This window comes from Molothrus ater, chromosome 3 (genome assembly GCF_012460135.2).
Source record: "Molothrus ater isolate BHLD 08-10-18 breed brown headed cowbird chromosome 3, BPBGC_Mater_1.1, whole genome shotgun sequence".
NCBI lineage: Eukaryota > Metazoa > Chordata > Aves > Passeriformes > Icteridae > Molothrus > Molothrus ater.
The window spans coordinates 25,653,964-25,681,619 of record NC_050480.2 but is presented as its reverse complement, the minus strand read 5'-3'; the positions used below and the strand labels follow the sequence as shown (position 1 = coordinate 25,681,619).

General features: G+C 38.8%; 1 protein-coding gene across 1 annotated transcript in view; it reads left to right on the top strand.

Annotated features, from left to right (window-relative positions):
* LRPPRC (leucine rich pentatricopeptide repeat containing) overlaps nt 1–20,304 on the top strand; it is an 87,873-nt gene extending 67,569 nt beyond the window's left edge. Inside the window, exons 30-38 of the mRNA XM_036380591.2 lie at nt 260–380; nt 4,062–4,150; nt 7,359–7,563; nt 10,931–11,070; nt 11,233–11,348; nt 14,106–14,180; nt 15,716–15,800; nt 18,369–18,511; nt 19,796–20,304. Of these exons, the coding sequence (XP_036236484.2) occupies nt 260–380; nt 4,062–4,150; nt 7,359–7,563; nt 10,931–11,070; nt 11,233–11,348; nt 14,106–14,180; nt 15,716–15,800; nt 18,369–18,511; nt 19,796–19,852 (1,031 nt within the window). The 3' untranslated portion in view covers nt 19,853–20,304. The remainder of the gene's footprint in view (nt 1–259; nt 381–4,061; nt 4,151–7,358; nt 7,564–10,930; nt 11,071–11,232; nt 11,349–14,105; nt 14,181–15,715; nt 15,801–18,368; nt 18,512–19,795) is intronic.
* The last annotated feature ends 7,352 nt before the right edge of the window (nt 20,305–27,656 follow it).

The following is a 27,656-nucleotide window of genomic DNA, read 5'->3' as shown; positions in this document are numbered from 1 at the left end:
ACCAGCTGTGTTGATATTGAAGCAACAGCCACATATAAAGGAAGAGCAGTAGCAAACTTTTTCTCCTGTAGAAGTGTGTGTTGATTGTGTGTATACAAGCAGTTCTGAGCAAGCTGTGATCCAAAGCTATGGGCTTAAACATGTAAGCAAAGGATACATAGATTTAAGATGGACCTTTTTCAGTGAACAGGTGATTTCTTTCTGTGATCCATGTTCTTGCAGTATGACATTTCCTTTTGGCTTTCTTACTCTTTTTTAGAGGCCTACAATATTTTCAGGAGAATGCAGAAGGATGAGTCTCATTATCGTTGCTGTGACATCCTTGTAAAAGCGTTGTTAACACAGGATTGTCTTGATGAAGCCCTTGACGTGAAACGCATGTAAGGCTTTTCTTTGTTTGGGAGACTTTTCTTGCCTTAGAGAGAGGGGTTAAATAATTTCTGGATCATTTTCAGGTGAGTCCTTATCTTTTAATGGGAAAACAGGTCATGACTAGTGATTAGGAGCTGTGGTAAGAAATACACCAGTGTTTCAAAGGGTGATATGCCGCATTTTATAAAAGGTACTAGAGTGACAGTGTCTATTGCTAATAACTCATTTCAAATAACAATCTGAACAAATGTACTTGGCATCAGAGTTGAAAGTCTACCCTTCTGGCAGTCTGCCTTTTCCTCTTTAGAGCAATATCCAAACAGACAAGATTCCTTCACTTAGCTGCCTGTGAGCCTTCCCCTGAATGCCTGTCCCTGCTGCTGTCTTACCTTGCCCACACTCCCTGGCAGCTGGCTGCCTGCCAAATGCAAAATGGTACGTTTGACTGTGATGCCAGTGGCTAAGAGATGACCATAAACCTTAGATCCAACTCTTACACTTCTGAAATAAATCCGACCTGCTGTCACAAATTATTAGAAGGAAAGGAATTGAATTAACCTTTAGTGAGTTGTATGATACAGCCCTTGCTTTAATGATTGCCTGTAACGTGTGTTCTGGTCAGTTTATAGGCTTTAAAGTGTTCTGACTTGTCAATGTAGAGTTCAGAAGTACAAGAATTTCAGTTTAAGGGTTTTAAGTCTTTCAATTTATTCAACTAAAACAAGACTGGTGGTTGTCATCAAGTGTGCTCACTGAATGAATACATTGGATTTGAAAGTGCCTGTAGGTGAGTTACCTAATGTATAGAGTACTGTAAAAAAGCCTAAAAGTTCTTAGAGCCAACTTAGTTTCTGATGTCCAGGAACAGTCTAGTGTAAGATGATATTGATTATTTTAATATTTTCTTTAGAAGTGTTTAGATTGGAGAAATGGCTTTTGTTGAAAAAGTGTTGGAGTTCTGCTTTCAGAAGGACAAATAGTCCTTTTGCAAATAGCTCTCAGCAACAGGGCATTATGATAAGTAATGTTTGTGCCTGCAGGATATATGGCTTATATTAAGGGAAAACTAAATCAGTTTATCAAATTGATCTCCCTGTAATGCAAGTAACTGATAAATCTTTGCAAATAGAACGTGGAGGGGAGATGCGTTAGGGAGTACAAAGAACGTTGATAAAATTTAGGTAGTTTGTTTCAGAGAAAATACTCAAGTATCTAAAGATGTATTGGAACGTTCTTCAGGGAAGAAGCTTGAAACATTGTACTGAAGATTTGTACATGGATCCACTGCTTTCCTGCTCTACAGCTCAAACAGTTGTAAGGAAGAGGCACAAAGTAGTGCATAATTCCAGCAGTAATTTGCAAATTGGAAAAGAAGAAAGAAGGTGGTGGTTTGTTCCTTGTATTTCAAGGATTCAGAATCATCACTTTAGATAAGTGTTTAGATAAGTGTAGTACATAAATTCAAAATTCAGGGGAAAAAAAATTTTGAAAGACTTAAAAGGTCAGAGATGTGTTAAGCCTCTGAAGTTTGAGATGTTTAGGAGTAAAGTAACAGGATTTTATAAGAGATTTTCTTCTTGGTTGCTGGTCAAAGCCAACTATGATCTAACCCTGGTGCTTTTCACAACTCTCCTACTCCATCTTGTAGCTTAGAAATGCCAAATAATGACAATCTGAGAAGCTTCTGACAACTTACTCTTGCATCAAAACAGAAAATGCTTCATGTTGGTCGTGTTCACGGCATATCTGTGTGGCTTTTTTTCTAGTAACAAAATTATGCTTATATTAAGCATTTTTAAAAGCTTTTAAGTTCTAAGTAATCCACTGAAATAGAGAAAGTGATGGGGTGTGTGCGCCTGTGATTGAGGAATAACAAATCTGTGTGTTAATGTACATTTCTGGATGCTTCAGAATTTTTCCAGCCTCATACTAAAAAGAGATTACTCCTACAAAGCCTAAATGTGTATGGTGGTCTGACACTTGTGCAGCTCCTAATATTTTTGTAAAATACAGGAAAGCTACCTTAATTTAGATACAAATTACTCATTTTACTGTTTGAAGCCAATTTGAAAGATAAATAATATGTAGATAGTCTTACTGTGCACATTAGCATAGGCAACAAAATAACTACTTTATAAATAATTTTAAAACATCCAATAACTTCAAAATATCCCTCTGTTACCTGAACTGAAAAACTTCCATTAGAAGGTGATTTGGGAGAAGTAAATAGCACTCCTACACTGCCTTTGAAAGAAACAAACAGCAGACATCCCAGAACATTACTGATCTGTTGGTCAACCCAAGTGTTGCTTTCACATTCTAGAACTGTTTTGAGGAATATTTACTGCATTTAGTCCAAGAAGTTTTAAATAGAAATTTAGGAGTATTGGAATGATGGATTAGTTCTGTAATAGTAGCTAACATCTATTTAATCACACTGAAGATTGGAAGATTGGAGAAAGTAAATCCTTTGTTATATGTAATTTACAGTCTCATGCATGAATTGTTGACTTAAGGGCTTTGACAGATGGGACAAAGGGAAAAAAAAAAAGGCGGAACTGAGCAGTGGGTGCTTAGGCAGGGATTAAGGGGATTGGTTGGGAGAGGAAGAAAATCCTGAGTCCAGTGACTGCATTTGTGAGCCTGGGAGGCTGAAAGTGACTGAGAGGATAGTCATATTGTGTGCAATGTGAAGGATTTTCTTGGGATTGAGGAGAACAATTTAGCAATGACCCTGCTTACCTCCCAATCCGCTCAGCCCCTAAGTTCAAGTAGGTAGGCTGCTCAGTTGTTTGCCACAAGATGATCAGTGAGGTTTATCTTGATTGCTGATATGGTAAATGGCAATGCCCCCCTTTGCTCTGTGGAGATTTTGTAATCTAGAAATGAACATTTGTAAAGTTATCCTTATATATTAAAAATGGGGCTTGGCTATATGTCATTTAGGAGCAGGAACATTTTGTAGTACAAGACCGATGTGATTGCTGGTTAGTCTCTCTTGACTAATTTCCAGAGTGTTAGCAAAGCTTTAGCAGGGTTACTGAAGTAAAGGCTGTCTTTGCTCTACTTACATGAAGTTTTGTATTACAGGAGACAAGGAATTGATAAGTGAAATACAATTTTAATGTGGCTAAGGCAGCAAATGTAGGATGTTCGCTTTAAAACCTGTATACCTCTAGATGACAGAAATTTGAAAATTAATCAACCAAATGATATGGTGTTAGTTCATAATATGCTTTAGTTTATGTTTAAAATATACAGTGCTGAAAATAAATGTTTCATTTTTATTGCTGAAAGAATAGTTTTATATTTTATAATTATGGTGACTATTGAAAAAAGAAGAAAAAGTATCCAGCTTAGGATACAACAGAACAATGCAGGGCATGCAGTTATTTTAGTCATCTAATATGTCAGCATTCAAGAATCTGAACCGATTGTTTAAAAAAAATCTTGTACTTTGTTTCTTTTGTTGCTCACTTCCAACTTTGTCATCTGTCAGAATGCAAAAAAAAATTATCCTTCTATAACCATTGACAGGATAACACAAAAGCTGTCTCCAGGTCGATATTTTGCAGCAATATTTTTAACATACGAACAGTAGTTTTTATAATTTCACCTTGGTGCTCAACCATTTATTATCGTATCAGAAGCATGTCAGTAATTCCTTTCTAAATGTCTGCTTCTTTTAGTGCTGAGACCCACATCAAGGGCTTCACACTGAACAGTGCTGCCAGCAGCCTCCTCATCATATCGCAAGTTAGGCGGGATTATTTGAAAGGTATGTCACAATGCTTGACCTTTACGTCACATTAATGCCTCTGCAGATTTTTCTTGTAACGCCCTTCGAATACTTGGATAAAGGAGTCCATTTAGCAAATTACCTGCTTATCAAGAGCCTTTTGTGGTAGCTGAGAGACGTAAATTACTGTACATGCATTTATAATACAGCTTGAATATGAATGTACTTGTCATTTGACCACTTAGTCCAGTTTCCATTCCATTTAACACAAGATGGGTTTTCTTAAGATGAATCACAGCTCTTCAGACATGCAAAATTTGTGCTCCAGAACGAGAGAAAGTACAGGCTTTCAAGTGCGTTAAAATTCACAGCACAAGTCATTTTGCTTTGGAAATTAACATACTTTAGAGCATCTGAAACAATTCCCAGCAGTTGTTTCTTGCATATTGTGTTGGTTGTGTGAGATACCAGATGAGTTAAATTGACTGTTAAATGTGCATGATTGTGAACTAAATGATTATAATATTGATTTAAAAACTTAATCAAATACTTTTAAATAGTTCTCAATACCAACAGTAACAAAATACTCTGTTTGGTTTTCTTTTTAATGTAACGATGATGATAGTGAAGGAAATGGTGGCTGAAGAATACGTAAGGGTACCCAACAAGATGGTGCATAAAGTTTACACTTATTTTAGTCCTCAGCATTGGCTGCTTTGCAGCCTAGAGATCAGCTCCACAGAGTTATGTCCTACTTCTGTAGTTGGGCTGTAGAAGTCTTGTGATAGAGGAAAACTCTGCATGCAGGTAGTTGTACATGCAGGGCAATGTCTTTTATCTCCATGCAAGCCTAAGTACAGTGTTGGTACCTATTTTTGTCAGTACCTTTTTGCATTAAAGCAACTATGCACAAATTCAGAAAATCCACTTTTGATTCGACCATCATTACATTTTAGTTAATTCCATCGTACATAGCTGTGCTAGTAACTCATACCCATGTAACATCAGCTACATTAAAATACTAAAGATGAGCATTTAGACACATCTTCTCACTTGTACTCTTTGTTTCCTGTGGCTGATAAACCTGTCTTCTTCCTCATTCAGTCTCCAGTTTCATGTCATTGGCAGGTGTCATCCACTGAAGTATTTGTGATGAATGCCATTGCTCCTTTTTGCAGATCTTTTTTTGCTGCTTTCAAGGGCTTCACCTGACTTTCCTGTCTGATTTTATTCTCATAAATCTTCTCTGCTTTCTTCTCTAATATGCCATAAATTTTACCAGTTCTTCCTGAATATTGCACACAAAAAGTCTTCCCTTCTTCAGAACATCAGTGATGTTTCTATATCCTGCTAGTCTCTTGCACTGGGATTCTTTTAGCTAGCATACAAAATCCTGTTACATCAACTCTCTTCCTTGTTGTACTCTAAAAATCTCACTTTTTGCACAATGCAAAGTTTCTCAATCTTGTGGAATTACATTACTTTGCAAAATTATATTTTCTTATATCGTGCATCAACCAAGCTTTATCTAACAATTTTATTGAATAGTCACACTTAATCCTTGTTTCTGTTTTAATTTGAGATATACTACTTGTCTTTGTCTAAGTGAAGCCTTGAAAATGCAAGTTACTGAGTATTTCAGCCATACAGGTAATTTTCTAAGGCTCACAGATTACCCAAAACAGTTTTGGCATGGTGTTTTTGTAGTCTTTTGTTGGTGAGCTCCATTTGACCTACATCCTGTGATGGCTTTCACTTGTGTAAAACCTGCTTACTTTTTACCACTTACATACCTCATTTAGTTCATCAGCATTCTTTGCTGTGTAATGTGGTGCAGTTAAAAGGTTTTATGGAGGTACTAAAGTGTACTCCTAAGAGCTCTGATATCTTCTAGCAAGAACTTGGTAAAAACCAGGTTACTTTAAAGAGTCAGAATTAGAGTTTTGGGGTAGGAAATTTGCAGAGTTTATAGAAGTTTATTTTGAAGGATGCATGGTTGGTTTTCACAAGCATATAGTTACCTGCAGAATTATCCACTATGCTACTAGTACCTTACTTCTTGCAGTTGTTCTGCACATACTCAGCTTTCAAATCTTTCTCTGTCCTTGTTCTTGAGAAGGCTGGTTGCACTCTGTGCTAGAGGGAGGTCTGCACCCGAGTTAGGAGAGAATTTGAACTTGGCATGTTTTCTGAGATTGCTTCTTAAATGTTGTGAATCTTCCTTTCCCCCCCCCCCCCCACCATGTATTCCTCCTTATTTTCCCTAAAAAGAAGAATGTCGGGCAGAAAAAAAACTTCCTCTGAAGGAAGCCTAAGCATAAAGAATGTTTTTTGCTTCCTCTCATGTAAAGGGTAACACTTGATTTCTGCAGTACCTGCATATTGAATTGGAATGGCAATGCTGTGGAGTTCATGTGGGTGTATATTATGCTAGGAGTGTTATCCCTTGGTATTATAATTATCATCTGTGATTAATCCTGCCTGTGCTGGTAAGGAATAAGAGATTTTTACCAGAGGGGCATGTCTTTCTGTGTGTGTTTCCTCATGGATAACATAAATTGACAAGAATTCTGCTTGGAGAAACGAGGGTGACTTCATCAGCTGTGGGTTTGGGGAATTTGTGGCAGATGGACAGGAGATTGACCTTGTGTGTTTTTAACATGTAATTGCTATAATCTTAGGAGTTTCTGAGGTAAGGGTTGAGTTCTTGGTTTTTGTTCTTGCAAGGGAACTTGTATCCCATAATTCTATTTGAAAATTAAATTTGGGAAAACAAAGCTTTCATGCACACTCAAAAAGAGAAATCTCAGTATTATAATTCATTAGTTTCTATAATGAACTACATTTTTAGGCTATATTTATTCTTAAATATACAACATTTTTTGTTTTTAGTAAAGGAAATTGATTGCAGTTTGGGGAAGAAAAGAGTCAGGACTTCAAAATCATAAGAGAGAATACTTATGAAATACCTGCTTTCCTTGAGCTGGTTAAAACAAATTATTTCAATGTTGAAAGTAGCTTAATACTTCTTATTATGAGATATTACAGCCTTTCAATCTAAATTATTGTTGAGAGTTTTTATTTGTGTATATGTATTCAAGTTAGAATTCACTCTAGTGATTGCAGGGCTTAAAGAAATTTTTTTTCTGTACTTATTTTAAATGGGTAGGATTAATGATACCAGCAGCATGGTGCTTTCTGAACTAAAGTCTGATTTCTGTTTCCCTTATTGCTTTACCATTGTTAGATGCCTTGGCTGTTTTAAAAGGAATGCTTGACAGTGGTGTGTTGCCTACTAGAGCAGCAGCTACTGCTCTCATTCAGGCCCTGGCAGAAAAAGGAGACCTAAAGAACCTGCAAGTACTTGAAAACATCCTGGGAGACGTCACAAAATCCATTCGTTTACCTGACTCACTAATCTCTAATGCAATTGCATTGGCTCATACAAAAAGGTAAGTATTTCTAGGACTGTGTATTTAATTCTTTTCTGCAATGTGCTGGGAAATCTCTTGCATTATCCATTTCATTCTGTTTCCATTTTTACAGTGTCCCAGATGTTGAAATTCTAGTTGAGTATAGTGTGCAGTTCTGTTCTGGTATTGCCTCCCATACAAATTTGGGGTTGAAAATTTAATGAAATAGAGATATAATAACTGTGAAGCATTAAGGTCTTTTTTGGTGCTGTAATTTGATACCTTTGTTCCAAGGTGCATGTAAAGTGTTTCCTCAGTGTTAGATTAAAAGCTCTGTGAAATCTGAAGGTAAAATAGAATTACTTCATCAAACGTAGCACCCAGAGATTATATAAATATATATTAAATATATATATTTTGTTGGAAAGAAAAATCTACTACCTGTTCCAGCAGTTGAAATGGCTATATATTCTTGAACTATTACTGTCTTTACCTTCAAAATGTGAAAGCCAGATGTGTATCTGCAGAGTGAGGTCTTTCCAGTAAGAACTAAAAAAGCTTGGCTGATGCTTTAGGCCACAGTTTAGTTATCATAGTTATCCCCACACTTCTTAGTATCCTGTGATTCAGCTCTTTTTCAGTATTGTGCTCTATGTGCATTTCTGGTTTAGTTGATACATTGGTACTGTGCTGGTTTATCCTTTGTGTAAAACTGCATGAGGAAGCACCTGGAGGAGAGAGGGCAAGGTCAGCTTCTCAAATACACTTTGCAGGGACCAGTCTTCAGGAATCCTACATATTCTGTTGTTTCATTTCAAACTAGTTTTGTTGGGTGGACCTCCTGTGCCTGGCTTGGCAGGAAGGCTGTAGAGCTCTGTAGTGCATAACAGATTCCTGGTTGCCTCAGGCATGCCAGATCTCAGGGAGCAGATCCCAGTGGTCCTTGGCACACAGGTGTAGTGCATGGACTTGAACGTAAATGAAATACTTCAGATGGGAGAGACACTTCATTATTTGTGTTATAAGATGCCAATTTTCCTGTATTTCCATGTCATAAAAGTGTTGCAAAGTCAGGCTGTGCTCTTAAAGATGGAGTTTGGTGACAAGTATAAATAAATAAATGGTTGCATGCAGGTAGAGCACCAACTTTTCCCATACCAAAACTAACTTGATGTATGAAAAGACTGAGCAGTGTTAATTAATGTCGTGGTTTGAGAGAAAGTTAAGTTTTCTGGGATATGCTGTGTTCACCAGTAGGTTTCGGATTTTAGTATTGGCACCTGGTGTGGCCACTGGGGCATGGATACGCCTCTGAGAACACAGGGGTTAGAAGCAGAGCATTCCCAGGAACCTCTCTCTCGGGTTCCGGTGGGGAAAGAGTTCGGATCTTTCCCCCGTCCAGCTGCTGCCCGATGCGGGGGGGAAGCCATGCGGCCGGGTGAAGTAGGCCGGGCCTTGGACAGAGATGGCAGGTGAAGAGGCCCCGAGGATGGAGGGGTGGGAGAAGCACCAGGAGGCACTGGGCAGCCTTCCCCGAGAGAGTGAGAGAGAGAGTGAGAGAGAGAGTGAGAGAGAGAGTGAGAGAGAGAGTGAGAGAGAGAGTGAGAGTGAGAGTACAGCCCAGCCTGTGCTTGGGACTGTGCTACCTTGAAACGTGTAACATGTGCCAGCGGCAGCACAGCTGAGAAGGAGAAGAAGGGGGGGGTGCAGTGAGAAGGTGTCCGGCCGCAGAGCCCGAGCTTTTAACCCTTTTTTGGACAATGAAAACTTTGCAGAACATTAACCTTTCCTAGAAGAGAGATAGAGATGAGATGAAGAGGGAAATGTGCAAGTGTGAAGGTCTGGGCAAGTGGAAGATGTCGGAAGAGTAGAGAAGAACCTTAGGTGGGAAGAGATGATGGAGTGGCCTTAGCTGGACTCTTCTTGTTATGGCCATGGACAGAACCATGTTCCTTGTGATACAGAGACTGCATCCAGGGGGAGGCAATGGCTCAGAGCCAAGAGGGTTCAGTGTTGAGACCCCTCGGCCCCTGGGGATTAAATCTGGGGGGGACAGGTGTCCCAAAGGTGAGACTGTGCTCTTTTTGGAACGGGACAGAGCATCCTTAAAAGAACAACCCTAGAAGCAGCTCTGGTCCGTGTTCAGTGGTGAGAGCACTGGGCATGGCAGGAAGAGGTCACGACGGCAGATGTACTCTGGGCGGTGCCACGAGTGACACGGAAACACACGAGGCTTCAACGATGATTCCAGGAGAAGCCTATGGTACAAGAGGGACTCCTCTCCTCTTGATGAACTGAGAATTGATTATCTAAAGGGTGGTGCCGGACAGAGAGTCGATAATTTGGGGGATGGATGTATTGGAAATATGATGGGGGAAGGAGGAAATGTTTTTGGAAGGTTTCATTTTCCCTGTGTTTCTTTTTGCTTAGAGTTGTAGTTTAGTTAATAAAGTTTTTCTTTTCTTTATTTCTAAGTGGGGGCCTGCTTTGCTTATTCCTGGTCACATCTCACAGCAGACACCAGGGAGAGTGTATTCTCATGGGGGCATTGGCATTGTGCCAGCTTCAAACCATGACAATAATATGCACCCTGTATATTCTTAAATACCTTGTAATCTCTATAACTTTGAAAAACAGATTCTTACTGATATTTCCAATACAATGTTCATTTATTGGTAGTTCTGTGTTTCTGATTCAGTTTCAAAGCATTTTTCATGGCTTTCACATGTGCTGCATTGCTGCTTCACCTAAAAGCATTCGTTGTGCTCAGTTTTCTTTTTCAATTTAATTAGGTTTTACAGTGGACTGGTAAGAGATGTTGTCATTTGAACTTTTTAGAATGCTGGAATGAGAGTTTAGACTTTGGTGAATACTTCTTGCATTATTTCATTCGCATTTGCTATATTTAAGCCTTAAGATTAAAAGCATATAGATGTAATGACCAAATGACATTTAGTATTGTCTTTTGCATCCAAAAGGGCAGGCGTGGGAAAAATCAGGTAAATAATTAATTACATTGCATAAAAATACTTAAGTTGCATGCATTAATTATTCAGATACTCTCTGTTAATGTTTAGATTTTGCCTTCTAGATTTGCAGGATGCATTTTCCTAAAGCAGCAAGCTGAACTCTTCTTTCTTAATGAGGAATAAAGTGTGTCCAAAATACCTAAACTTTGCACAGGTCAAAGGCCCGTTTAAACTTATTAATTGATTTATTCATTCAGTCATAAATTGTTTCATGTTTACCATATCTGAATGAATAAATTTTTTGGTCAATGTTTTTTCGTCAACTATTCCTGGTAAATACAAGCTTGATGTAGAAAACAAAAACTTCATTTTAATTGCTTCTTTAGGTTTAGAAATCTTGATTTCAGAAACTGAGCCAGTTCAATCTCTTTTCCTAGCAATGACCTTGATGCTGCTGTGAAATACCTTGAGCCTCTGCTTATCTCTGGTGCACAGAATCCTGATCAAGCTGTCAAAAGTATTTCCTATTTGTTAAGAAAGGTGTCTGAGGAAGGATTAGAACCAGCTTTGGAAAAATGTAAGTTAATTGCAATGATATTTAAATATTCTGACTCGACAGAGGTGTTATGAAAGAGCTATTACACATAAAACCTGCTCAGTCAGCATAAATCATGCCTGTGAAGTTTACAAAAGCAGCTTTTCAATCCAAGCTTTTCCTCATGTACCCATCATTTTGCAGTTGGTGCGATGGCAGAACGAGTGGCCAGTCAGTGTGGAATGTACAGACCTGTCACAGATCTTTTCCTTCAGTATATCACTGCAGGCAGAGTGGATGATGCCAGATCGTTGATACAGGTAATGACATAACAAGAGGAACAGAAATGCTTAGAGCTCTCCAAAGGTTAACTGAGAAATTGTCACAAAGAGATGTTGTGCAGCTGCTGGGATGCATTTGAATTACAGTGTGAGTAGCAGTGCACACTTTACACTAAACCATGGGCTCATGCTCTAGTGCTGAGAGTAGCGGTGCTAGAGTCAGAGGTGGTTTTTGTCTTCCAGTAACACGAAGGAAATAAAGCAAGTATTTGTATATTGCAAATATTTTTTCTCCAAGTTCTCTGTTAGATGTCAGTTGTTTCTTGCAAACCATTTCCTTGCAACTTCTCACCTAATTTCTTAAGTGCTGTAAACATGATATCTTACAGCTGTACAGTTTGCAAAACAAGCAGGCAATAATTGCTTGTCATGGACTTTACTTCACTTGGCTGTAATATTGTATATATTGTATTCAGGGCTTATTAAGAGCTGAATTTGCTTTCTATTTGTCACAGATGCATTAAACCCCAAATGTTGGTCTCTGGGTCACAGTCTCAGCTGAGTTAGGAATTGAGACAGCTGCATTTGTGCTGAGCTAAAGACAAGCCAAGCAAGAGGTGGGATGAGCTGTGGGTGCTGGGAACAGGCTCTGTCACGAGGCTCATCCAAGCAGGTGACAGTCCAGCAGTCAGACTGATGTGTGCATAAGCTCCTGCCTCAAATCAGGGCCTCTTATCATCTCCTGATAGTGCATGCTACTCATTTACCAGTTCCCAAGTATTTTAAACTCTTAAAGAAAAAGCTCTGCTTCATCCATGACATATTTTATGATATTCCAAGACACTACCAACAAAGCTGTTCTATTACTTCTGCTGCAGTGTGAGGTGTATTCCTTGTAATTCCCTTACTTTATGTAGGGCTTTGCCTAACTGGTCATTTGAATATTAAATGAAAAGGAGACTACAATTTTGCAATAAAACCCTCTTGCTATATAGCTTGAAACATCAAAGTGCAAAAAATTCTCGAGTTATTCCTCTCTTTCTGATTTATTGATTGCTCTTTGATTGCTCTTTGCTTGACGTGGAATGAGTAAATGAAAATTGGATACTTTTTTTTTCTTTTGTGAAGATAAAGTTTTTTTCATTTTTAAGTAAAATGGTAGTATTCCTAAAATTTTCCAGAACATGGAATAATATACATGTATATATTCCTGAAACTTGTTACAAGAGCATCTAACTGTTAGAATTAAATTCATGGCTCTATAGGGTACTTGAACTAACCTTGTATACATTGTATCTTAATGGACAATTTAAAAATACCTTGTTATAAGTGGATATTTACAGGTAAGCTTGAGTTGGAACTTCTGTGTCTAGGAGAAAAATAGGGGATTTTATGGCTCAGGAAAAACTTTGAGCTGTGTTAAACGTTTGTGACTGCTTTGTGTGGATCCAGTGTTCCACTAATAGGAATCCACCAACTGGAGGATAGGAATAGTCACTCTGCATTGTTATATTTTGGAAATTAAACAACAATCTAAATGAAATATTTTGCTTGTAATCTAAAATATTAGTATATACATGAAGACTCCTTGGTTTCAGAAACGCATCTAAGAGTCTATTTAAAAGTTTATGGAACAGCTGCAGTGTCTGTTATTGTCTGGAGGGAGAATGCTTTTTCTGATGAGAGTCGGAAGGGACTTGATATTTCAGCATGAAAGGAAGCTGTGGATAACGTTTCTCAAACTAGACTCTTTCCTCTGAGAGCAGTTACTGGCAGTAGGTGAGAATGGCTAGAACTGGTAATAAAATATTGCAAGTTCCTCTCATCAGTGCTTTGCCCCTATTTAGCACCATAGAGCCACTTGTCTGTTTGCCTAAAGAAAGGAACCTTCACACCTTTTCACCTGGACTTTAAAGAGCTTGTAAGCATATTACTTATTCAGAATATTCATAATGGCATTACCCAAATTTTCTTGTTTGCAAATGTCTACAATACTAGTTGAATATAGGAAAATCATGGTATGTGTTTTCATATGCACAATATTCTCTTTTTCCTGTGCATTTTGGTACTGATATCACACAGCTGGTAAAAAAAACCACACTCTGCATTTTTAAGAGTTCTAACACTGACGTCTTTGAGGAACACACACTTAATATAGTCTTGTATATTTTATTTTGTCCTTGTTTCTAAAGTAAGATCAATTTTTGATTTTTATCTGGTCTGTCTCAAACTTTTTTAAGTTCAACTTCTCTTTCTCAAACCCTGTCTATTGCAGTTAAAGCCTTTTATAAAATAGAGAGATTGAAATCAGTCCTTTGTATGCATAAGTGTAGGTAATTATACTTTAAAGAGAACTTGCTTTGTACATTTTAATTTTTATAAAGAAACGAGCAGTTATCTCCCTGACACCTTATTAAATGTATAATTAACCTTATGATCCCTAGCTCACTTGTGAATGCTTGGCAGTATAATTGGAGAGGAATAGTGTTTCTCTTTTTCATTCTTTTGCAGTCCTAAACCTCGTTTTTGTGGTATATTTGAAGTATTAGTTTAATTCTTTCCCCTATTGTTTTAAACAAACTTTATCCCTACCAATTAAAAATGTTTACCAGTGAAGTGCATTAAATGAACTTGGTTTGTGGTTGGTTTTTTGGTTTTCTTGTCAACCTAATATTCAATTATTTACCTTATAAATTGGTAATATGTTAGTATATTGTTTTAAGCATCTGTAATTGGAAATTTTCCTTGGTAATTTTGTTTAACAGTAACCTACATGAATCATTTCTTTGTCTTCAGAGGTGGGGTGCAATAGTTCAGGAGAAGAGAACTTTTGGGCGTTTTTTGGCTAGAGCAGCATCTCAACCTGGACAGGTACAATATTTTTTTCACATATACAATTTCCTATGTTGCAAAATACTATTTCATCAACCTTTGTTAAAGTGTTTTGAACTTCACAGTTGACAGCTTTACTGGGTTTCTTGGGGAGGGGGGAGGTTAATTTGCAGAGGTGGTTATATTTAAAGAACAGTTTATATTATGGAGCATGATGGAAAGGAGGGTGTACTTAATATTTTTCTATTGTTTCGGTTATTTCCTGCATTTTCCATGTTACACTGTACATCCTACAAACATTGTACTTAGAATGTTTTACTGCATTATCCAGTTCAGTATCACAACCTGAAAGTCCTTATTTTATTGGCTACATTGTACAAATACAAATCCAAGTTAAAACCTCAGCCTCTCTGATGATAAAATGCCTCTGTGTTTACATTAAAAGACACATTTCATATCACTTGTTATGGTGGTTTGGACATGTATCTAGTTGGAGCATCTGTTTAGATTCCTGGCTTTCTCCTCATTCCCTGTAATTTGAAATGCTGTTTATATGCTTGCTCTATTCCTATCCCTCCCTCCTCCTATTGCCCCCTTAAAGTAAACAAAATAACCCCAAAACAAATAAAATACAAATCCAAAGGCCAACAAAGAAACTCCAGCCCACACAAAAAAGCCTTAGAACACACTAAAAAAATCAAACAGCCCCCACCCCTCAAACCCAACACTGAACAGCAACCAAAAAACCCTGAAATACACACCTAAGCAAAACCATCTGGATTTCTCTTTCATAGAGGAGCAGCATCAGGAACATCTAGCACACAAACTAGAATAAATGTTTTTTTCACATGAGTCAAATGCACATTTATGTTTTGTGGGAATTGCCATTAAATACTAGTAGATTTAAAGTTCTTCTCTTGAAGTGATGATGATAAATATAATGTGGTAAATACTATTGTTTGGTGTATATAAGAAGGAACTAAAAATGTGCAAGTTTCCCAGCTCATCAAGCTGAAATTTTACTAACACATCAGAGTTGGTGGTGTGTGATAAAGATGTTCTTCATTTCAGTAAACTTCTTTTAATTTAAAACCTAAGCATTTTTGGAACTGCAATCAGAGGCTGAGGGAAGGAGGTTCCAAATCTAAGCACATCAGTTAGTGAACTGACTCCTTTTAAGCATTGATCATAGCTGCCAATGACCTCTGGGTCATTGAAGGATGCTGAGTGTTTTGCAGTTTTCCTAAATTGGTTGTAATCTTGCCATATTTTTATTGAAACATTGTCTACTTGAAGAAAAAAAAAGACCTAATGTTAGCGTTCTGAGTATGGATTTTAGACCCTTATTGCATTAATTGCATTTTGTGCTTAATTTCTTTTACTATTTCATATCTGCAGAATTTTGGGAAGGAAATTATTGTATATACTTCGAGTCACACAGTCTATTCTTTGTTACCAGTACAGTTTATTTCACTTTAAAACTGTGCAATCACTGTTCTGAATTTGGTGACTTCATTTTGTTCTTTAAGATTTCAAGTTCATGGGTTTTTTTGTATGTGCATTCAATCTCACAGGCAAAGAGGATTGAGGCGCTTGTAGAACTGATTCCTGAGCATCTCGATCCAGCAGCGGTGTACCGGTACCTCTTGAGATGTTATGGTAAGCAATGCTCCTTGGAACAGTGTTTTAGTGAGAGCTCTGAGACATTCAGAAAGGTCATGCAAGCCCTTACTTTACAGTTCAAGTCATAAAGAGGTGCAGGGGTTATCTGAGGTTTTTCTTGTTTCAGTCTGTTGGGTCTGTGTGTTGTCCTGGCTGTTAGGATGAAAGAGCAACCAGCTGACACAAGCCGTGAATCCTTTACTTAGAACCTTAAGTAGAGGCTTCATGGAATAAGAAAGAATCCATCCTAACCCTATGGGGGAAAATGCTGTAGAAATGAATGGCTTTTAAAATGAATTTAGTTTTTTTCCCCCAAAACATGTTGTAATATTGGTTCCTTTTATATGTGTGTGTGTATGTTTCAAAATCATAAGTGATTTGTTCAATCAGTAATGTGAAACGATCTTATTGTTATTAGTGTAAATTATTTATACATCTTATAATGTAGCCAAAGTTAGTATTCCAGATGTCTGCATTTGAATTTACATAAATAGTTGAAATACTTATCAGTTCTCTTTATAGCTGAAGTCAGAAGAGAGCACCTCTAAAAAAGTCAAGCTTTTTGTTTATGTATGTTTATTTGCAAGGCTCACTCTTGAAAAATCGGGACATACAGCTCCTATGGCAACACTGGCATCTCTGTGCTGTAGAGTCCTTTGCCTTGTGTACTCTGATACTGTCCTCCAGTTTTATAACAGGGAGTAAATCCTTTTCACACATCTTACAAGCAAAAAAGAACGAGGACAGAAGCCTTTGTGCACCAGCCTATCACAGAGGAGATAAATAGGAATAATTAGGTAAAATACTTCAAACACAAATCCAAGATATGGTGTTAAAGGAATACAAACGTACTTATTTGAATCAAGTTGTAGAAGTGTTATGATGTGTTATCTAACTTAGAAAATTTGCTTGTTTAGTAATACTGCAAAGAGCAATCACTATCAAAATTGTTTAGCCCTGTAACAGATAGCTTCAGGTTCACAGCAGGGTAAGTTTTTAACATGTTTTCATAAAACAAAAAATTGCCCTTTTGTCACCAGCACTGTACTTGCTGCTTTATGCTGCCATTAGTCCTCTGCTACTTTTACTTTAGTAAAAATTCTGTAAGTAAGCTAAGCTTTTCACTATCCTTCCTAACTGCATGATGGTATAGCAGTTTCATAAAGAGATTGCAGAGAATCTATCACTTGCCCTGCTATACCTACAACAGTGGTGAGAGTGTATTGAACAGTGAAGCTACACTCTGTATGAACAGATGCTGGCTGTACTCTCTTCAGGCAGAGATGTACCTGGTTCCTAGCAGGTTCTAGAGGAGACACTCAGTACCAGCATGAAGAGTTTTAAAAGCTGTTCCCAGGTCATTCTGTGCAAGCATCTTACCAGTGTGAGACTTTGATCATTTGACCATTAAAAGAATCATCAGCAAAGTATTTAGCACAACTGAAAATGAGAAGGCTTAGATTGTGCTCAAGCCATGAGAGGTAGAAATAAGATCTTTAAAATCAAAGTTGGTGGGTTTTTTTTAATTTTAAAGTTAGTAGTAAGCTTTCAAACGTGCTTTCTTGTTTTGCACCAAATCCAACCCTGTATTAACATTAATTTCTTCACTCAAAAATTTTCTCCTTTCAGGCCATTGTTATTTTTAATTAGAAAAGGCTATGAAACATGGCAGAGGATTGTTATTACCACAATTGGTAACTGTTTCTAATTAACAAAAAAATGGGCAAATAAAATTATAATTGTTTGTGTTTAGCAAAGATATAGTAGAACATAGATCACAGCTGAAAGAAGCTTGATCATCTGTCAGGCATCCATGATGGAACACATAAAAGGACCTTTACTCCTGTCCTTGTCCTGAGATGAGATCCCCTGCCAGGGCTAGCTTTCCTTCAGTCTGGTGAGATGCACTATCCTTTGCTGTATATCTTTTAGAAAAAAGAAATATGTAAAATCACGATTGTGTGGTCCATTAAATGCAATCTAAGTATTAGCTCTTTTTGTTGGTGTTTCCCATACAATAAATCTATTTTAAAGTTGTAGAAAGTTAACAATTTCTATGCTTTCATTAAGCTGTCATTTCATGCAGTTTTTGCTGTAGCCTCCCACATTAAAAAAGGAGCTCAGCCACTTGCCAGATGTGAGTGGGAAGCTCTTTCTCATGAGAGAGGGACACAGGCTATCCATTTCTGCACAAAGCTTTTTTTTTCCTTTATGAACCATTGCTTTTATAGCTCCCATGGTTGCGAAGATGATGTTTCCAAATGTGAACAAGTAAAACCTGAGACAGCTCCCATACTGCAGGTGTTTGTGTTCTCCCTCCAGGGCAACAGAATGAATTTAACTGGACATGATGGCTTCCTTGGTATTTACAAGGTGCTAGGAACTGTTGTACTGCTTCTAGGACCCTGGGGACAGCAGTGAAACTGTCAGGGGTCGCTTCAGTTTCATCCCAATGCTTCTCAAGCAAATGTCTGAGCAGCAGTTGATGGTTAAGCATGAGTGAAAACAGGTGGAAAGAGAAAAAAGTAACCATTGAGATTTTTTGGGTTGTATTTTTTTCCTCAGAATTGGATGGGGATGTTGCTTCTGTAAAGGCTACGTATGAGAAAGCAAAAGCGAAGAATGTAGAGCTGCATGAGATCACTTTGAAATCTTTAGCAACTTTTCTGAAGAAAGTGGGAGAGCCTGTCCCTTTCACTGAACCCCCTGTGAGTATTTCCTAATTAAGAAATAGAGCTGCAGCCTGGTATATGTTCAATATTAATAAAACAAATTGCATGAATAATTACATAGGGACTAGGTCTCTGCAGAGATTCCTCAAAGGAGGTAATGTGTGAAGTCCTGGGTGTTGTGGGAGCTGTGGTAATCTTGCATTGGATTTGACTTGAGGAAATAAAACCCCTTGGGGCTTATGATATTTAAACTGCCTCCTTATCAGGGATTCATCTACAGGTGTACCTTTAGCAAATCTCCTTGGGGCATTTTTCTAAGCAATTGGACTTGAAAAGGCATGCAGAAATTGTGCTTCAGTAACAATTAATGGCTTCTAGTTTTCATTAATTAGTGTTTTGTGTCTAGTATAAGTTGCTGAGCTAGTAAGATGGAATTTTAGAACTGTAGGAATTATTTTTCTGTTGCAGCTTTGCTTCTAGCTGCCCTGCCAAGATACCTATGCAACTGTGCAAACACATATTACTTGAGGATGACAAACAGCGTGATATTAAATCTGTGAAAATTGCAAATAGTTCTGCATCATTCCTTTGACTAATAGTTTACCAGTACCATTTTTTCTAAGCAGATTTTGAAGACATTCTCTTTTCCATGCTCTAAACAAACTTTTTATTGCAATTTTCTCACCACTTTTTATATTCTAAAAAAAATGTTCTGTAATTTGGTAAAGACTGGCTATATACTGTTTCTATATTGCTTCATGATAAATGTGATTTTCAATTTGGAAAGAGTTGGAGAAAATTTTGGCGCAAAATATTTAGTTTAGTCTTTCAATGATTATGGTGCATTTTTTCTGCAGCTTTACATAGTTTATAATCTGAATTTTTGTTTGGACTGTAAATTTAAAACATAGAATGTCTGTTTCTTATATGTAGCTAGTGAAAATAAGAGTGTTTTTTCAAAGTCACTGGGATGATTCATTTCCCTGTTCAATTTTTCTCTAATGCAGCTTGGTCTTTAAAAACGTTTCAATTTTTTTGACACAATTGCAGATTGAAGTTAAAAAGTATTTTCATTTTAAAATGAAATTGATTATATTATTGCATTTAGTAATAGAAGCTTCATTATGCATTTTTGGCAAGGTTTTCCTTTTCCTTTTATTCACTCTCTCTGGTATTTCTCCTAATTATACAGACTTCAGTACAGATCTAGTTCTGCATGACAGAGAATAATAGATTTTGTCAGGATGTAAGACTTTGTTCAGAATTAGTAACTTCTCAGCTGAAACAAGGTTGAACTTGTTTATTCCACTCTGTTTATAGGAGCCTCTCAAGGTCTATGTGGAAAAATGGAGGAATAGAAGATCGGCAGCATCATGAGCAGACAGTTTTATGATTTAGTTGTTTATGAAATTGTTTAAATACTACATTCAATAAAAACTTTAAAAAGCATGTTATGTGTAATTTTTAATTTAAATCTGTGATTAATATCACTTTCCATAACTGCAGTTGATAGAAACATTTATTAATGGAAATGCTGTTAAAATTGCTAATGAAATATCAAGGTGCAGCCATGTGAGATATTTCCATTTTGATGTGTGATCTTCTGTAAACTCAACTGGCTTTTTACCCCTGTTGATTTGCCAGATATATGTATATCAAGAAAGTTGCTACAGGGGTACAGAACTGTAACTGAAGGAGACTGTCTTGTCCTTGTTCTTTGCCTGGTCACTGTACTTTGGGGTGAAAATATGAGGGTGAAGAACATCATCTTCAGGATTCAGCTGTATCTGCACAGAAAATAAAATTTTTTAAGTTTTCTCTTAATTGTACTTTCTTGTGTTAAGTGTCTTGGTGTAGGGTGTTGGATATTATATGTAAAGACAAAATACTTTCACCTTTTATACTAGCCTTGTGTGTTGTAGTCATTTCTTTTTCATAACTCTTAGTCCAGTTAATTTTATGGATACAAGAACTCCATATCCATGCAAACATGTCCTTTAAACAAAGCAATACCTATTCTTTGCAGGGGTAGCAATTTTTACTTGCTGGGAACCTGTTGGACATGCTTTATTTGAAGCAATGTGGGAGAACAGCTACTCTGAGATGATATTTTAGAGCCCGGAGTTGTGTGATCATTTTCTACCTAATATTTAATCTTTGTAACTTAGACATGTCTAAGTTACAAAGATTAAATGTTAGGTAGAAAATACATCCGTTATCTCTGTGCATTATGATGGAAACTCACAAATGTGCATGTTGGTATTGCAAATGGAGCACGTTGCCTGCTGAGTACCTGAGACAGGTTTTAATGAAATGAAAGATCGTTTCTGTGCATTTCAGCTTTGTTTATTAATCTTTCATTTTCAGCCATATCTTAACTAAGATATCTTTCTTAGTTTTTCAACATAGGCAATATTGTGGTAATTAAAAATTCATGTGTACATTCGATGTTTCAGCAAAATTTTGCAAGACTTATATGGTCAAAGAAAGAAATTCAGACTTAATTTTTTTAAGTTAAACTTCCAATTTAATTAATTATTATACTAACAAATACACAGAAAAATCCTGCTGTAGTTTAAAAATGAGGCTTCACTGATCAGGAAGAAGGAGAGTGGTAAATTCTTTTCTCCAGGCAAGCTGGATGAATGCAAGCAGTGTCTGCCTCCTCGGTGGTGTGGTTTTGCCGTGACCTTCATCGCTCCACAAGCGTCGACTCGACAACACACGGCAGCTACGTGGCTCGAACCGCCTCGCACCCTTTGTTCCTGCCTTGTCAAGATAAGGCATTAACGTTTGCAATTTCATTCACAGCCTAATGGTTGCGTGCCCTATCTGAAAGCAAGCCTAGGCAGGACTCAGTTTATTTCATTTCACAAATGGAGATGGTTCTTTTTTCTAAAGCTGCAGCTACATTACATGTGTTTCAATGTAATAGCAGCATAATTGAAGACTGTGTCAACTAGTTGGCAACCCTTTCTCTGGTGCCACAGCTCGTTTTTAGAGGTCATCTCATGAATCTCTCCATTTCACAGCAGTAGCCGTGTTCCTGTAAGTGGAGTCACAGCTGAGCGTAACTCGAGGAAATGGGCACAGATGCAGCTGGAGCTGAGCTAACACATGGATTAAGAGAATATTACTTGAAGCAAACTCCAGGTCACCACAGAGGAAGTTAACAGCAGATCTGTGGATCTGAACTCCCTTTTTGACAAGGAGGTGAAGTCTCATGAGGCTGTGGATCAGGTACTGCACCTATCAGTGGTCGGTGTTGTGATGCCAGGGGGTCATGTTTGCAGATTGCTGTCCTCTGAGGCAGGAGGGCAGCACACAGGGCCACAGCCGGATGCAGGGCTGTGTTGCTAGTGCCCACGGTGGGGTCTGACCATGCAGGATTGGTGCTAGTTAACATCTGTCCATTTTTCTTCTAGCTGGTTTGCCTCTCAGCCAGAACCATGCCCTGTAATTGCTGCAGTTACAGAGATAATAAGTACATTTGATAGCCTGTAACTGAGGAGTGTAAGTGAAATTGTTTTCAGCTCCAGAATTGCCTTTTGAGTGACCTCATGGAAAGTCGTGGGCTGAGCAAGCCAGCTCCAGAGCCCATTAACCATCAGTGAGGCGCTGCAGGAACATGAGACCAAACAGAACCAGGGTTTCATGGCAGCAGGGACAGGGAAATGAGCTAAAGGACATGCTGACCATTTGGGATCCCATTGGAATAGCCTGGACTCAGGAGCCCAGCTTATCTCTGTGACAGAGATAGGAAGAAGGAGGTTATTCAAAGGATGGGCTGCTGTTGTGTGATAATACTTTTGGATTTCCTGTTCCAGTAAATGTTTCATGTGCAGTTAAGGGATGATTACACACAGAAGTGCAGTCTCTCCTGTCTTTAAAATGTGGGCCAATGAGGGATTTGTGCCACTCTGGGACACAATCATCTCGGTCTGAAACAAGGTTATACCGGGAGGGTTTTGCAGAATCGGCATTTGTGCCGACTCTTCAAGAGCACGCTTGAAATGATAATATTTCTTGTGCATCGTTGTGCTGAGACTCAGCCATTTCAAGCATGAAGAAAAGTGCAGTTTAGAAGGTTGGCATTTCTTTACCAAATAAGTAGGCGGTTTCATTATTTCCTCCTCTTCAAAGAGAGAAACCTGTAGGATGAGAAAATGCAGAATGGCAGCCTTGTGAACTTGTCACGGTGATTTACTGGTCCTGAGAGCAAATGCACTCTGGCACACTGACCACAGCATGCACCCCTTTAAAGCAGGATGGAGTTATTTGCCACCAGCTAGTGGATAACTGGGATTGTGCAAGATCCAGACCAGGTGCAGTGTCTGTGAGATGGGAGCATGCCTTTCCAGAGGCCTCCGTGGGAAGCAGAGAGCCTGCTGACATGCCATGACCTGACATGTTACTGTAGAAAGCAAATTGTGGGAGTGTGTATGTGTTTGCATAATTGTGTGTCTTGATTGGGGTTGAGAGGACTGGGAAAAGCTTGCTGCCTGAATTGACATGACTTAATCTCACTTCTGTGCCCTGCACCACATTATGGGCCTGCCTCTTAACACATTATGGGCAGGAGCAAGGGGCTTTGGGGCTTTTGAGATCAAGACAGGAAAAGTTTCCTCGTTAACTACCGATGTAGTCATTTGCAGCATGATAATTACATGCTATGATTTTATCCTTATCTACTAAAACACTTTGTTCAACTCATTGTCTCCTGAGACCCTTTTTGATGGCAAGAATTGCAGCTTGGTAGGTTAGTAGCTGTCTTCACGCTTCCTTAATATGTTCCCCCTGTTGAAAATGGGGTAGCTGAAGGGGTTGTGACTCTGGCAGTGAGTCAGAGGGCTTTTATAGATGGAATTGCCTGAGTCAGCAGGATTCCAGCTGCAGTTTACATGACAAGGGGGAATCATAACTGTGAAGGGAGGATCATAAGTGCACATACTGACAGAGGAATAGACTGGTAGTGTGTTCACCAGGGTACTACTGGATTTAGTGCTTTGCTTTGAACATGTAATGCTTCTGGACTCCCCAGGAACACAGCAGAGGAGAAAGTGACAGAAGTGATAGATGTGACCAGGAGGTCTCACTGTTCAGTGTGAGAAATCTGTCAGCATCTAGAAAGAATGTCCACTTTCCTGCACCGGTTTATTTTTACTGTAAAGGTGAAAAAAGTAAGCACGTAAGAAAAAGCTGAGACTGTAATTGAATATAGCCTTTTTTTTAGCAGATATTTCTCTGCATTTCTTAAAATTAGTCTCATAATTTCTATGTAAACTAACTGCCAAAAAGTATTTCCTTTCCAGAATGGCTGCAGCCTCTTGTGGTTTGCCAGTGCTTCTGTGAATCAATAATCAGAGGAAACCCAGTATCCTTCTAAGTTAGTGGCTCCAGCTGAGACTGTAATTCAATCTGAGGGCATCTTCCTGAGTGTGCAGATCCTCAGCTCCAAGAACAAAGTGCTGGGTTTCCCATTAGATATGGAAATAAGATATGGAAGTTTGAGGTTTAAGTTTTCTCTACTGTTTCCTGTAATTAAGAAAATGAGATAATAGAAACTGTCTCATGCAGTGCCTGCTATAGATGGGAGTTCCACGTTGATCTACTTTTAGATAAAACTATTAATGCAAGGTTTCACTCTGATACTCTTAAACCTTTATATTGCAATTGGCTAATGCTTCACAATTTCTCATGTGATTACTCTTGAACACTGATAAAGCACTGTATCTGTGGAATTGCTGTTGTCTGGAGTGATTGCTACCAACCTCTTTGTAGCTCTGTGTTTCTTACAGTTATTTCCCTCAGCTCCAAGTGCCATTGAAGTCAGGGCTTAGGAAGCAGCAAACCCCGGTGTCTGGCCTTGAGCCTTGACAACCAGCAGCAAATTTAATTCTTGGCTTTGCAAGAAGTTGGTATCTGCTGTTCCTCATATAGTCCATGAGACCAGGGCAGATGTGAAAAGGGAGTTTTGGGAGGGTTGTAGATAGTTGGAGATGAGTGTTGAGGGCAGGAGTGGAGAGTGTACTTACCATGTGGAAAGCAGTTTGGGCTGGAGGGAAAGCAGGGGAGTGTGGACAGGACAGAGTTGTTGTGGCTAACCTCCTTCAAGGCTGTCAAAGGCAGCTCTGAAAGGCTGTTTTTTTGGGTGCTGGATTTTTATTTATGGGAGATGGGCTGGGAATATATTAGGGATATATTTGTCAAAATACTGGATCAGTGCAAAAGAACTCTGAAGGGATAGGAAGTACAGGGAAACTGGGGAGGATGGCATTTGTAGGTCTCAACAGACAAAACCAGCAGTTTCAACATGATGCCTTAGGCCTGGGATTTGGGAGTGATTGGGATAGGGAGTGACTGACCATGAGGGGAAGGAGCAGCCTGAAGCTTGTTAGCTGCCATGGTTGATGACTCACCACCATGGACCTTTGCCCTTTGCATGGCTCCTGCTGACTCCTCTTCAGCTCCTTCTCCTGGAGGTGTGCTGCTGTGGCAGCAGCAAGGGCTGTGAGGGGTGTGTTGGCTGCTGAGCCCAGCTCAGTGAAGGAGGAGGCCACAAAGAAGAGATCAGAGCTGCTGAGTCAAGCTGGCCCTCATGCCTTTCCCCCATGGGGAGCTGGGACGGCACTGGCCCCGTAGCCACAGCTGAAGGGAGAGGAGCATCATCACAGGCCAGAAGTTCCCAAATGAAGTTTGTTCCAGCAGCAGCCTCTTCAAGCTCTCGCTTCTCAAATCCAAAAGCAGCTGTAGGAGTGTGTGTGGTGTTAGTGTAGTTCAGGGTGGTGCTGAGCAGGAGTCTGGATACAGGATTGTGGCTCGCATTAGGCCCATCACCATTTCTTTGTGTATCCTGATACTGGAATTGCAGCCTCAGGTGAGGTTGTAACTGAAGCAGCTGTGTCCAGTTTCTGAGCCTGCTACTGAGCCATAATCTGGAAAACTTTCTGCCTACACCAAAAATCAATCATGCAATTGCCCTTGTTACTTGTAGAGTTCCCTGGGATTTCCCTCCCATCAGTTTAGTTAGTAGAACAGTTTGTGTGTGGGGTTAGTTAGCTGCAAAGCTTGATCATCTCTAGCAATTGTCCAGTTCTAGGGCCCTCGGAATCCTTTGTAAGTAAAATTACACTGTATAAATTGGAAATAGGATAGAAAGCTTATGCTCACTGGAAAATCCATTAGGAGCAATATATCTGTAGACTTTGCTTAAACAGGGTTTTTGCATTTCTTTGTGATACTATTGACACAGCCTACATTTCAAACATTAATGTTCAGCAAGAGAGAGCACTGGTAATATCATGTACTGCACCTGGTTAACAGTTCAGCATTCCAGGGAGAAGGAAAAACCCCTTGATCGAGTGTGTGATAGCTGAAAATAAATATCTAGATAATGTGAAATTAATGATTTTGAATTCTCTAGTTTTCCATCTTTTTATATATGCGTATTTAATGACAACCATATTTTTCATCCCCTATAGTACATAAAAAATATTGTGCTCCAGTTGTGTTTGTGCCAAGGAATACAATTTCTGCATTTGAGTGTCTTTCTCACTGTCATCAATAACATTATGAATTTGTCTAAATTCAGCAAGTAAAAACAAGGTTGAAAACTATGTTTTGTACCACTAGCGGCAGGGGGCATAAAATTACGGTAATTTGTGGCTTTACTATTGTCAGTCATGTTCAGGAGTTTTTTTCCAGTGGAAATTTGTCACGCGCCTGTCACTGAACATACTACCGAGCTGCAAGGGGTTTTTCTAGTACAGAGGCACTGAGCAATTCCCTGTGAAGTACATAAAGCTGAAAATACTCATTCACCTTTCTTTTGTCTTGCTTTTAGAAGGAAGGAGCCTGGAGCAAGTGTGTGGAAGGCGTTTGTCAGTGCTGAGCTCCGCTGTAACCAGAACAATGCACCTTTCTTGGTAACAACAATACTTGACCAAAATGCTTTTTTACATGATTATTTGGAGGAGTTGTGGGTAGGGAATTGGGGAAGCAGGTACGGTGTGTGGTGTGAGAGGCCAGAAGTGCTGTGTGCAGGATCACTGTTGGGCTGGTGGGACCATGCTGGCTTTTGAACTGTGCCCACTGCCTGAAATATCCCTGTAGCTCTGGGGAGGGAGTGGCAGCTCATGCTCCTGTTGCTAAGAACTACAAGTCAAAAAGTTGATTAAATGATTCTATCAAGGGATGCTAAAAGAGCAAAGAAGTTGTTGATGTTCTGCCTTGATCAGCAGAGATCAGAGTCTCTTGGGCTGATGGCCACCACAGGTTTGACCTCCAACTTTCCCACCTGGAAACCCAGCAACTGCCTTGTGTAGCATAACATCCAGTATCTGGTGGCAGCTAGTAGGGGCACTACACATCCTGTTCTTGAAAGTTTTCATTTTGTGTAGCACATTTTTCTGCTGCCTGGTTTGGAGCCCTCATTTTTCAGATTTATGCCTTTCCATGGTCAGATGAAGCACTGCCACAAGACGATTGGCTATTTTTAACTGAGTCATAGAAGATTCGAATGTTTTTGAAAAGTGGTTGTTAAGATAATACTAGCTCTTTTAGGGCAATCTTCACAGCATTGAATCTTGAGAAGCATGTTTACTTGTGTCAGGGAGGAGCTGCTGCAGTGCTGCTACATTGTTTGGTTTTCTTCCTTCTGATTTTCTCAGTGAAACGTGAAGGTTTTCTATTTTAAGAAAGTTTCTGTTGTTTTCTAAAAACTTCCCCCATCCTCCAGTACTGAAAGTGAGCAAATGTACTGTCTTGAAGACTGATGATGTTACCTGTGACCTGATAGTGTTGAATGTTATATTGCAAGGCACTGGGAGTTTATTGACAATTACATGTTGTGTGCATTTTGGTTTGGATTACTTGAGAATGTTCCTAGATTTCCAGTTCCTCTGCATTTGTTTGAAAATTGAGGCTAATTTACTTGTGTAAAACATAGAAATTATTTTTGAGGCAAGTGGCATTGTTTGTTTAATCACCATGTAGTTCTGGCCAGTACTTTTAACACTTAGGCCTCTAAACCCACTTGTTCCACATGAAAAACTACTGTGGGGCAGAAACAGTGCTGAGATGCAGTAGGAAATGTAGCAAAATCTGATCAGATGCTTAAAGAGGAGCAAAACATACAAATGCTGGTTCTGAGGCCATGGTGTGAATGTTGAGGGTTTGAAGT